The following is a 13,111-nucleotide window of genomic DNA, read 5'->3' on the forward strand; positions in this document are numbered from 1 at the left end:
TAGCTCAGTGGACTGGCCACTATTCATAAACTGTAATGTTAAGTCCTTAAGAAGATCAGAAGTGGCCATGTCTTTTGTTTCCCTTTGCAAATTCATTTGTGCAGATCAAGCATCAGTTGAGCTAGTCACAATGGATTGCATAGGCATATCCTTAGGCTGAGAGCTAAGGGTGGTGTCATGTCCCACCTTTTGGACATTTGGAAGCTTAGATAGTGATAGAGATTGGGATTGAGTAGCTGCACTTGACGACTGTTGTTGTGCTTCCTGTGTTCGTTTAGGCAAAGAGGGTGTAGGAGACTTGGGACTCCTAAGTGGACTTGGGACTCCTAGGTAGACTTGGCACTGGCTGGGAGATTTGCTCGTGGCTGTTAGATGATTCTACTAGTTGCTTTGCTAAGCAATCAACCTTGCCATGAGCAATGTTGCACCTAAGACGCTTGTTATCCTCTTGGGAAATCAAAAGCTCCTTGGGCACTAGTGGCTTTTGTGTACACCTGACAAGTACATATGATATATGCGTGTTAAGCATGCTAGGCCGAGGATCTACCCTTTGAATAGTCTCGTTTGGTTGAGAGGCTCGGTCACTCCAATGTTTTTGACTCGAGACTTGTTTTTTCGTTTAGATTTCCTCTTGCGCTTCTTTGCTCTTGGTAAGTCTTGGCCTTCAGCTGATAAAGGTGGTTTAGCAAGGGGTTTTGGTACCCAAATCCATCGGTTACCTGCGTAATACCCTTGAGCACGTAGCAATGCTTTGGATATCCATTGCGGCGTTGTATTGGCTCTCCATTGATACCTTCTTCTATAAGGCTTGGGCTTCCTTTGGGGTCTTCTACGATATTTGTAAGTCCAAAGCCTGTCCTTGGTATTGTCTCCTGACCTTCTTGTTTCGAGTATGGCCTCGCTCATCGATTTTCTCTCTTCAACATACACTTGTATCAACTCTTTCAACAAGTCCTTGCTCTCATCACTAGACTTGCCTGGTATGTTAGAACATTCCTTATCTTTCCCTTGAGGTTTGATGAGGTTACCCATACTAAAGGTTGCGATTATCCTCACACCCGGTAGTGTCAAGTGTATCCTCTGTGCTACGTAATCCGCCTCACACTTAGTCACCCTTTTTTTGAAGGGTCTTCCTAAGAGGGTTTCCTTTCCACAACTAGCACTATTTGGAGGAACATGGAATAGGATAGGCAAGCATTTAGTTTCAATAGTTACAAGGATTTTGCACTTTCCTATGAGTGCTTGTGGGTGTCCCTCGTATGGACTAATAGTTGCATTAGTTGGTGTGAGCTCTGGTTGGCCAAGTAGAGTCCATGTTTCATAGGTCAAGATATTAAAATCTGCCCCTTCATCGATGAGAGCAGCGACGCTATGCTCTCTTTTTGCGGTGAGTTTGACCCTAAGATAAGCACGCGGCACTATGTCTTCATCTTCCGGGTTTTGGCTTGTAAATTTAAGCCTCTTGATGCATGCCCTTAAGTCCCCAACTATACAACTAGATTTGGGTTCTCTAGTGCTATCTTGGGTTGTTTGTGCAGCATTGTTCAAGGTGCATCTATCATTAGGACTATCATGTCTAGTCCTCCTCGCAATTGTAGCTTCATGTTGTTGCATTTCGCTTGGACTAGATGTAGTCCGAATGCAACCCATATGTGTTTTTGTGGTGTGGCCTTTTTGCCCTTGTTGGCTAGATTGGCCCATTGAGGTTCTAGGGTTTCTTGTTGCATTGTCCTGCTCGTTTTAGGTTTGATTCGGGGTCTATGACTCCATTGGCTACCGTTTAAGGCATTGACTCTCTCTCTACCATCTACTGAAGCTACTAAGTGGTTGCATCTTGCAAATTTGCCTATTTCTTGTGCCATAATCGAGTTTTGGGCTTCGGAATGGCTCACAAAGGTTTGTGCGGTTGAGATCTAGCTGGGTCTGGTGCAAATTTCCAAAAAATTTGCAAGATTCCACCTCGTCAGAATTGCAGGGACCAAGTGATAGACTTGGACGGCTGGGCCAAATAGGAACACCGGCCGAACTTGTGGCTCAGACGGCCGAACGGACATGGCCAAGGGCCGAGTCACATTAGTGGGCTGAGTCAATCATTCGGACAGGTCAAGTCAAAAAGAGTCGAGTGGAAGTGGTCGAGTGGATTGGGCCGAATGGTATGTTCGGACGGGCTGAGGTGCAAGGGCCAAATATTGGTTTGTTCCGAATGGTTGACTCAAATGGGCCGAGCAATGAGTGTCTGAGTCAAGTGGGCCGAGTGGTCATGTGATCTAAGTCAGGTGGGCCGAGGGCCGATTTTGGGACTCAGCCCAGAATCACCAACACTCAGACGGATCAAACGCGACGTGTTTTTCGTCAGATTTTTGCCGGATTCGTCACGTCTACCAATCGAGGCCTTCCTACTAGTCGAGCACCTCCAAATCCTAGCTACTCATGTAGGAGAAGGTGTGGAATTACTTGTAGTGGGCAATGAAGCTCTCCCTCTCTCTTCAGCTCTCCTAAAACCTTGCAATGCAAAATTTAGTCTTCCTTGCCACTCCTAGTCTCTTATTACTCTTCCCATGCCTACATTCACCTTGGTCTTGCTCCCTTTACCAATATGTAACCCAAAATTTCATTTCTTTTCCCTGTTTCAGCCTATTATACATTAGAGAAAACCCTACTGCATGCTCCAATGTTTTGCTCCTATCCTTCCTAAATGCAAGCAAAAATCATAAAGGAAATACATACACTACTCCATCCTACTTTTCCAAATCCAAAATAACCAAAAACCTACTTGCTAAGGAAATCGAATACCTCTTCAAACTCCCTTGCTTCCTACCTATCTACCTCAAGCACTGGTTTGGGGAAAGCCCTACTTCAATGCTCAATTCGAAGCACACAAGCACTCAAGGCTTGAATTCATTGATCCCGGAACGGAACCAAAATGTGGTGGTGATCAACCGTCAAGACCCACGGACCGCTTATTGCTTCAAGTATTCCAAGTCGAGCACTAATGGCTACCTCTCACATAGTCGACGAGCTATCCATCTCTACGGGTGTAGTGAGCTTATCTCCATGCCCGATTGAGTTACCTCCTCTCCCGAGCACTCTGGTAGCTCCACGATCCAAGTGCAAGCTTCATCCTCAAGCTCCACACTCCAACCTCCATTGCCGCGAGCAAGAGAAGAGAAGAGAAGAGAAGAAGAGAGGAGAAGATAGAGAGCTTCTCCACCCTAGTCCCTCACCCTCACACTCTCACACTCCCTCTCTCAAGCACAAGCTCAAGCAAGCAAGAAGAAGAAGAAGAAGAAGAAGAAGAAGAAGAAGAAGAAGAAGAAGAAGAGGAGAGCCACTTTTGGCCACACACAAGAATGATCTTCTCATTCACTTTTCAACCTTATATACAAAACCCTAAATCCCTTTTGGGCAGCTCCCTTTTTTACATGGCCGACCATGGCCTAGGCTCTTTTTCCCATTGTCCTCCTATCTTTCTAGCTTCCTTCCTACCCCCCATCTACCTTTACAAATTGCACGAGTGAGAGCCCAGCACTCTTAAAATAAATCATGGTGCGCCTTGCGCTTTTTCACAAAAGTATAGACTCGTGCTTTTTCTCATGCGCATTTTTCCTTGATTTAGGACTTTTCTACACTTCTTATGTTTCCAATTTCTTCTTAGCGCACCTTCGTCTTCCATTCCACTTTTGCCTTGGCCTTGTCCTCTGCTTTAGATTTTCTGGATTTTCCAACTTGTTTGTTTGGGGGTTAACAAGGCTCTTTGAGTTAAGTCGTGATCAATTTTACCTTACCAAGCAATAATGCCCCAACAAACAATGATGTTTCAAGTCTTCGCACTATGCATGGCAAAGTTTTAGGTAGTGTTAAGAAGCATGGAGGCATTTATGTAGTGATGAAGGAGATGGTGGCATGTTGCTACAAGAGGATCAATTGTGATAGGGGAGTTGATGTTGTGCAACATGATGGTGATGGGAGGGAAAAAAAAGGAAAGGGAAGATGTTGATACATTAACATATTAGGAGTTATATATGTTATTTTAATGTATAATACATGATATAATATTATATCTAATGTAATATGTTAGTATATACAATGTCTTATATACTACATTAGATACATACATACATACATACATACATACATACATACATACATACATACATACATACATACATACATACATACATACATACATACATATATAATGTATCATATATCTAATGTAGTATATTATATATAATATGTGTGTTAATATATATTATATTAACACATACATATTATTATAAATAAACTAATATAATAAATCAATTAATAATATTATTACATATACTAATAACGATATTAACTAACATTACTCAAGGTGCTCTACATAATTCTTTGGCCCTATATGAGAATAATAATAGCAAATTGCTTTAGAAATTCTAAAACTAGATGCTTGTACCTCTCTCAATAAGCTTTGTGAAATTTTAAAAAATGGGTAGCTAACCACATGCTTACTAAGATAAGGTGTTTGGTGGATGTAGACTATATGAGAGAGAGAGAGAGAGAGAGAGAGAGAGAGAGAGAGAGAGAGAGAGAGAGAGAGAGAGAGAGAGAGAGAGAGAGAGAGAGAGAGAGAGAGAGAGAGAGAGAGAGAGAGAGAGAGAGAGAGAGAGAGAGAGAGAGAGAGAGAGAGAGAGAGAGTATGTGTGTGTGTTTATGTATGCATGTAGCATCGATCTATATATAAATATAAATTAATATAATATATAATAGTATTAATCTTAATATTCACCCTCTCTTTATAAACACACGTGTGTGTGTGATCTAGATTCACCCCCCCCTCTCTCTCTCATGTCAAGCCAAGCATGTCCAAGTTGCAATCTAAGAGTACCTAGAATAGGGCAACAAAAGAAAATTTGGAACAAAGTAAGCTTTGAAGAGGTGTGTCCTCTAATATTCTTCTTCTTCTTCTTCTTTCTTTTTCTTCAACAAGGTGAAGAAGAAGAAGAAAGAAGGATGAAGGAGAGGTTGAATGCCTTTTTTCTAGATTTACCCCCTATCCATCTATCTATCTATCCATCCATCCATCCATCCAAGCTAGGTAGCTAGGTAGCTAGGTAGTTAGGCAGGCAAGCTCAAGAGAGGCATGTTGTGTATATAAAAAATTGGACTACGTATAATATACCTATAATATATTTAGAATCGAGCTTGAAAATGGTAGAAGAATTTGTAATGTTGGTGGAAACAATCTTTTAATGTGCCTTTAGAGGGGCACAAAATTGACATAGAAATGGACAAAATAATCTATTTGGCATATTAGTTTGATGTGGTAAATAAACTTTTAACGTGTTAGTTTGATGTACCCTTTGACATGTGTTGGCCCTTAGATGTTGCATGACTTACTATTTGTTTTGGGTCAATGGCCTCTCTCTATCCATGCTAATGTCCATTATGCTAGGATTGGTCATTTACACCATCCCTTCCAATTAGGAAAAAGTGGTGATATGATCATGTTATCATTAAAGATTGAGGGAACTAAAGCTCTTTTAAAAATAGTTGATTATGAGACCATGTGACAAAGACTACATCCCTTGCCAAAAGTTTAGGGGATGCTCTTGAGGGCTCCATGTAGCATGGGTATGGGGTAGGTTGGCACTCACGCCATTAATCACAATGTTATGCCACCTTAATTGTTTAGGGAATGTAAGTGTATGATACACATTCATTTTGTTGGAAGCAAAAAGAGCATGGCCTCCATGTATCAAAACGTGATATGTGTTAACCAATAGTAACAATGGTGCTTCAAAGTTACATAAGCTTGCATGTAGCACTAGCCTTGGCACAAAGCATCGAGAAGAAACTAGGTGTGGAGTGCCCACTATGCAATTATAGCCATATAGGATGACACTTTGAGTCTTATTGGCCCTTTTGCAATTAGTGTGAGAAAACCAAAGTCGTCAATTCAAGGTAGAAAATATCGATTTGAGCTTTAGAAAGCGATTTGCTACTATTGAATGCTTGGGAGAAATGTCATCTTGAAGGACAAATAAGAAAGCTGTTTAGTGTTGTGACCTTGTTCCTATGCATCCTTGATAAGCTCTTTTGCAAAAATAAGGCAAAGTACCCTACTATGTCACACCTTACCAATGTCATTGCTCGGCACAAATGTTACAATGTGCTATCCTCAAAAGCTATGGGCCATGCAATGTAACCAGTGGAAGTGCAACATTGAGGAAACCATTTTGCAAAGTTTGTTCATAAAACTTTAGCTTGGATTGGACATTTTACGTCTTTTTGTGACATATAAAGGTCCTAGAGTTTTTGGAACTAAAGGGCCGCTCTCCAAAAATTGTAAGCTTCTTCTTTAGAGTGTTTTAAACCATGGATTTTTTATTTGCAATGTCCTAGGTGGGTGTCCCATACTAATTCGAAAGATCAATCTAAGTGTTTATGGAATCGAAGCAAGCTCTTTGCACTCACACCAAGTAGGCTAACAAATAAAGAATCCCAATGGATTCTTATTTGTAAATAGATTTGTGAGACAATTTGTCAAATCAAATGCAAATAGTTTATAAAGGGGGGTGAAATTGCTGAAGCACCTTGGTTTTGAGTGTTTTGAGATGAAATTTCAATAGAAACATCTAAATTTTTTATGCAGAGGCTACCTTTTGAAATTTTAAGCCTAAAGAATTAACTCCCTTGCTCAAAAAAGCTCCCTAAAACAGCCATTGGACAACATCTTGCCCTTGAATGAAGTTAACAGGTGGCTATTAATTTCTAATGAAGATATTAGGCTCGGTTTAGTGCTCACAAATAATCAAGGTCTAATATAAAATGAATTGTAGATCTTTGATTGAGCACATCTCACTTGCACTCACTAAAATTGGCTGTTTGAAAAGGAATAAGGAATAATTGAAGAGGTAAAACTAAGAGGGAGAGACACAACAGTGATCTTGTCTAACTCAAACGCAACACAGTAAGACTAAAATGACAGGGAAGAAGAAAACGAAGGGATAAAGGGTTCTAACGATCGAGGATGAGACCTTGGAAGAGGTCATTTCTCCCTTGGACAGGGGGCTTCCCCCGCCCACACTTAATCCATTGCGTGAGAATCATACAACAAATCGAAAGTTGCCACGTCAACCAAACACCTCTTCCTTTTGCATGCCAAATCGACCGTCCGAGCCTGTGTGTGTAACCTGCCTAAGTTCAATGTCCTCATCGTCTTTTACAAGCCATCTTCTTCTTCATGAATGCCCTACTCTTTTTGAGTCAAATGGGGTTGTATTTGCTACCAAAAATGTTTTGGGTGAATTCGTAAGGGAGATGTCTTCATGCCCTACTCTTTTTGAGTCAAATGGGGTTGTATTTGCTATCAAAAATGTTTTTGGTGCATTCGTAAGGGAGATGTCTGCATGTCTGCATCTGATGAGGGGAGCTTGATCGCCGTCCTGCAGAGGTGCAGGCATGATAGAGACACACACCAGGCCAGGCGCTTGCTCGCCTACCTCCGCCTCCGCCGCCTACACCTGCGCCCCGCCCTCGGCAACTACCTCGTCCCCGCCCTCGTCGACTGTGGCTGCCTGCCTGATGCCCAGGATGTGTTCGATCATCTCCCTTTACGCGCCGAGCACTCCTGGACCTCCCTCATCTCTGGCTACAGCGAATCTGGCCGGCCGCAAGACGCCCTTCACCTCTACCGCACTATGCAGCAGGAAAACTCCGCTCAGCCCAGCAGATTCACCCTTGTGGCCCTCCTCAATGCATGTGCCAAGTTGGAAGATGCAGATATTGGTCGCAGCGTACACAATGAAGCGACGAAACGAGGATTGGACAATGAGCTCTACGTTGGCAGCACATTGGTGGACATGTATGGCAAATGCGGCTTGCTTCCTGAAGCACGCAGGGTGTTTGATTGCCTGCTCGCTCGCGATGCAGTCTCATGGACCACTTTGATTGCAGGATATGCTGACCAAGGGTTCGGTAAGGAAGTGTTGGACTGTTTCAAACGGATGCGCATGCAAGGTGTGTGTGCTGACCCTATCGCATTTGCTTGCAGTTTGAAAGCCTGTGGCAGTATAGGAGCATTCCCAACGGGCCAAGAGATACATGCTGAGATCATCCTAAGGGGCCTAGAAAGAGAGCGTTCTGTGGGGAGCATGCTGGTGGATATGTATGGGAAATGTCACTCCTTTATGGAAGCACAACAAGTGTTCAACAGACTGCCAATTCAAGACACAACCTCCTGGAATTCATTAATTGCAGGACATGCAGAGAATGGTAATGCTGAAGCTGCTCTGAATTGCTTTAGAAAGATGCAGCTGGAGGGCATACATGCAGATTCTACTACTTTTGTTCTTTGCTTAAAAGCTTGTGTTGCAGTAGGAGCCATAGATATAGGAAGAGAAATACATGCTGAAATCAGAAGATCAGGATTAGAAAGAGACCCTGTTGTTGGTGACATGCTCGTGGACATGTATGGAAAATGTGGCTTTATCAAGGAAGGACGAGAAGCATTTGAGAAATTGACTGTCCATGGTGTTATATCGTGGACAATAATGCTAGATGCCTATGTTCATAATCGTGAAGGTGATATGGCTATGCGATGCTATGAGGAGATGCAACATCAAGGGGTGCCTGCCAATTCTATTACATATGTTATCTGCTTGAAAGCTTGTGCAACCATAGGAACAGGACAAGGTATGCATTCTGAAATTGTCATGAGAGGTTTAGAAAATGACATTCATGTAGGAAGCACACTTGTGGATGTGTATGTGAAAAGCTTCTCACTTTCAGAAGCGCAGCACACATTTGATAGGTTGCCAGTTCGAAATGCAGTCTCCTGGACTGCTCTATTAGCAGGCTATGCTGAACAAGGACTTGGTGAGAAAGTGCTGAATTGTTTGAAACAGATGCAGGTGGAAGGTGTATCTGCAGATGCTGCAACATTTGTTCTTTGCTTGAAGGCTTGTGGGAACATTGGAGCCCTAGAAACTGGTCGGGAGCTACATGTAGAGATAAGGAAATCAGGGCTAGAGAAAAACCCTTTTGTGGGCAATGCATTAATAGATATGTATGGTAAATGTGGTTCCGTTGTAGAAGGACGTGAAGTATTTGATAGGTTACCTGCTCGGCATGTTATACCATGGACAGCAATGATAAAGGCATATGGGGAGAACCAACAAGGAAACATGGCTGTACTATGCTTTGAGAAGATGTTGGAGCAAGGTGTGAAGCCAGATGGTGTTGCATTCACTTGTCTGCTTGCTGCATGCAGTCGTGCCAATTTGGTCCTTGAAGGTCAGGAGTATTTTATGATGATGAGCAAAGAATATGGAATCAAGCCAAGTTTGGATCATTACTCTTGTATGGTTGATCTTTTTGCAAGATCAGGGAACGTGTGTGAGGCTGAAAGGTTTCTTGCAGCCATGCAGTGTCCCCCATCACACGAAATACTGATGGCATTACTTAGTGCTTGTAAGTTGTATGGGAAAGTGGAGGTGGGAGAGAGGTGTTTCCAGCAGCTTGTGGAGGTGAATCAAGAAGATGCTTCTGCATACTCGCTCATGGCAGACATTTATGCTAGTGCTGGTAGGTGGAGTGATGCAATGTACATTGCAGTAATGAGGAATTATGCAGGGGCAAGAAAAACCCCTGGAAGTGCAATAATTGAACTGAACCGTATGTCACATAACTTTGTTGTAGGTTCCAAGCAAAGCAAGGTTATCTTGGAACTATTGGAGTCCTTTAAGTCTCACATGAAGGCTGAAGGTTATGTCCCAAATGTAGCTTTTGTCTTGGACATTGAAAATAAGGACAAGTTTGTAGATACACATCAAGGTCATGTATGATTTGATTTTAACATGCTTCAGAGTGTGGAATGACCTGTTTATTTTATTTCAGGTCATATGCATTAATTGTCTGGATGGCAAGTTGTGGGCAACATTGTGATTGTAGGCCATTTGAGAGTGCAAGCTGTACATGCCTGAGATTATATTAGCCCTTCCATAAAGTTCCATATTTATTACAGAACACTATAGGATGCCCTCTATGACCAACTTGTCTTAGGAATTGTATGTAAAATATTCCTCCATTTTGCAAGGCATGCACTCTCCTCTTGCTTCCAAGCCCCTAGTAGGTGCTCCCTCCCCTGCATGTGCACACACCTTATGAGGGTAGTGCTCCTCTCCCTCACCCACATGATGGCGTCGTGGTATGCACGTTGATAGCGTCCACCCTCTATCTGTGATTTCTCGTCCCTCTAGCCTTTTTGGCTTCTTGTAATTATTCTCGTGCCTCCGTTGCACTTCATAATATACAAATCGAGTTACCTCATTTCCGTGTCGTGTTACCTTGCCCGTTACGTGTTACCTGCGGTTTTCCGTGACGCGTTCCGTGTCGCGTTCCGTGTTACCTCCAAAAACGCTTCCGCATTGCTGTGGGGCTACCGATTAGAGGGTGATCCCTCATGAGGCAGGCTCCATAGGGTGGGTGTTGCCTACCCAAAGACGGCACCGAGAGGTCGTCGTTACACTTGGTATCAGAGCAAACTCCTCGGCTGGTGCGTAATGAACCCCCGGGTGAGTGAGCCTGGGCAAAGTAGGATGGGTAAAAAGAAGAAAGGTGCAGAAAAAGTGAAAAATGAGCACAAAAGTGTGGACAGGCCTGAAAAAGAGGCCGAAAAACTGCAAAATAAGCAGTTTTATGCTGAAAAACACAAAATTTTGACTCACTGGTCCAAAAATGAGCCCAAAAAACGGCAAAATCAGAATTTTTATGTGAAAAAAGTGGAAAAAACTGGTTTTCAGGCCGAAAAACGGCGATTTGAGCAAAAAGAAGCCGAAAAAACTGGTTTTCAGGCCGAAAAACGGCGATTTGAGCAGAAAGAAGCCGAAAAAACTGGTTTTGAGGCCGAAAAACACCGAAGTGAAAATTTTTATGAATCAGTCGTCGACAGTGAGTCATCTATGCAGAAGCAGCATGAAGAACTCGTAGCGGCACGGGCGAGTATAAACAAAACCGTGGCCCAGAAGCCTCCAGTTTACATACAAGGGGCCAGTATGCCCAGTTACATGGTAGATGGAGTGCTTATAGAAGACTATTATGAATGGCAAGCGACCTCTGGGTCGGATTCAGAGACAGAAGATCAGCCTGAAGAACTCGTAGTGGAACGGACGAGTATAAAGGAAACCGTGGTCCATCAACCTCCAGTATGCTTACCAGTGGCCTTTGGGCCTAGTTATTTATTTCATGACGTCTTGATAGAAGAATGTGCTGAAGAAAAGACGACCTCAGAGTCGCATCTATTATCAGATGGAGTGATCCTGGAACAATGTAATATCCTGGATGAGGCAATTTTAGCCCATCCCCAACCATTTTTCTCTCCCTATGGCATGCTGTCGATTTCGTACTCGCATGTTCCATTTAGCTTTGAAGACTCCTTGAGCCGGGAGGATAAACGAACGGCCAGATCACAAAATGAAGACTCCTTGAGCCGGGAGGATAAACGAACGGCCAGACCACAATATGAAGACTCCTTGAGCCGGGAGGATAAACGAACGGCCAGATCACAAAATGAAGACTCCTTGAGCCGGGAGGATAAACGAACGGCCAGACCACAATATGAAGACTCCTTGAGCCGGGAGGATAAACGAACGGCCAGATCACAAGGTGAAGACTCCTGGAGCCGGGAGGATAAACGAACGGCCACATTCCACGCTAACATCCTTGAAGACTCCTTGAGCCGGGAGAATAAACGAACGGCCAGAAGACAAGAAGAAGAAGAAGAGGAAGAAGAAGAAGAAGAAGAAGAAGAAGAAGAAGAAGAAGAAGAAGAAGAGGAAGAAGAAGAAGGAGAAGAAGAAGAAGAAGAAGAAGAAGAAGAAGAAGAAGCAGATCAGGAATATAATCGTCAACAAGGGAGAGCGGTCTGTATATCCTCACAACAGACCGACATGGACCAGTTTATGCCGCGATGGGGTTAAGCCCGCCAGGGAAAAAGGGGCCATACGGAGCCGGATGCGAGTTCGTGGATTGGTGACCCTCCCTTTGGTAGCATCGGGCTGCTGGAGGCCATCGTCAGGTTCGAAGAGGTGAAGGCAGAAACCGAGCTCCCAAGTTCAGATGATGAAATCCTACTGTGGAAGGAGACCGACATGGACCAGTTTATGCCGCGATGGGGTGAATCCCTCAAGGGAAAAAGGGGCCATACGGAGCCGGATGCGAGTTCGCGGATTGGTGACCCTCCCTTTGGTATTGTCGGGCTGCTGGAGGTCATGGTCGAGTTTGAAGAGTATCAGTTTTATGCAGAGAAGGGCAGAATTGCAGACTCCTGGACCCAGGAGGATAAAGAACAGGCCATAGAAGAGATTGAGGACACATTCCTTCACTCCTTGACCCAGGAGGATAAAGATACGGTCCTTCACCATGAGCTACAATTAAACGACTCCTTTGGCCGGGAGAATAAAGAAACGACGACATCTTCTTGTGAAGACTCCTTTAGCCGGGAGAATAAAGAAACGGCCATCCTGGATGATCAAGACTCCTTATGCCGGGAGGATAAACGAAAGGCGACAGTTTATGTAGAAGACTCCTTTAGCCGGGAGGATAAACGAACGGCCACAGCTTATGTGGAAGACTCCTTATACCGGGAGGATAAACGAACGGTAACAGTTTATGTTGAAGACTCCTTATACCGGGAGGATAAACGAACGGTAACAATTTGTGTGGAAGACTCCTTTAGCCGGGAGGATAAACGAACGGCCAAAGCGTTTGTTGAAGACTCCTTGCGCCGGGAGGATAAAGAAATGGCTATGCAGATTGATGATATTTTCGAACGCTCCTTGCGCCAGGAGGGTAAACGAATGGCCACATGTCAAAAGGAAGACTCCTTGTGCCGGGAGGATAAAGAAATGGCTATGCATATTGATTATCTTTTCGAAGGCTCCTTCTGCCAGGAGGGTAAACGAATGGCTATGCTTATTGAAGATCTGTTCATAGACTCCCTGTGCCAGGAGGATAAAGAAACGGACAACTTTGCTTCACATTATGTTGAAGACTCCTTGCCGCGGGAGAATAAACGAACGGGCACATTTTACCTTGAAGACTCCTTGCCGCGGGAGAATAAACGAACGGG

At 43.6% G+C, this 13,111-nt stretch overlaps 1 protein-coding gene across 1 annotated transcript; it reads left to right on the forward strand.

Moving 5' to 3' along the window:
* The first annotated feature begins 7,284 nt into the window (after positions 1 to 7,284).
* On the forward strand, positions 7,285 to 10,299 carry LOC148024590 (pentatricopeptide repeat-containing protein At5g27110-like). Its single transcript, XM_087694213.1, has one exon. It carries the CDS (start codon positions 7,392 to 7,394, stop codon positions 9,825 to 9,827), a length of 2,436 nt encoding a protein of 811 aa, XP_087550339.1. The 5' UTR covers positions 7,285 to 7,391; the 3' UTR covers positions 9,828 to 10,299.
* The last annotated feature ends 2,812 nt before the right edge of the window (positions 10,300 to 13,111 follow it).

The sequence above is a fragment of the Lygodium microphyllum genome, chromosome 15 (genome assembly GCF_053477565.2).
Source record: "Lygodium microphyllum isolate KBCC chromosome 15, Lygodium_microphyllum_v1.1.10, whole genome shotgun sequence".
NCBI classification, from domain to species: Eukaryota; Viridiplantae; Streptophyta; class Polypodiopsida; order Schizaeales; family Lygodiaceae; genus Lygodium; species Lygodium microphyllum.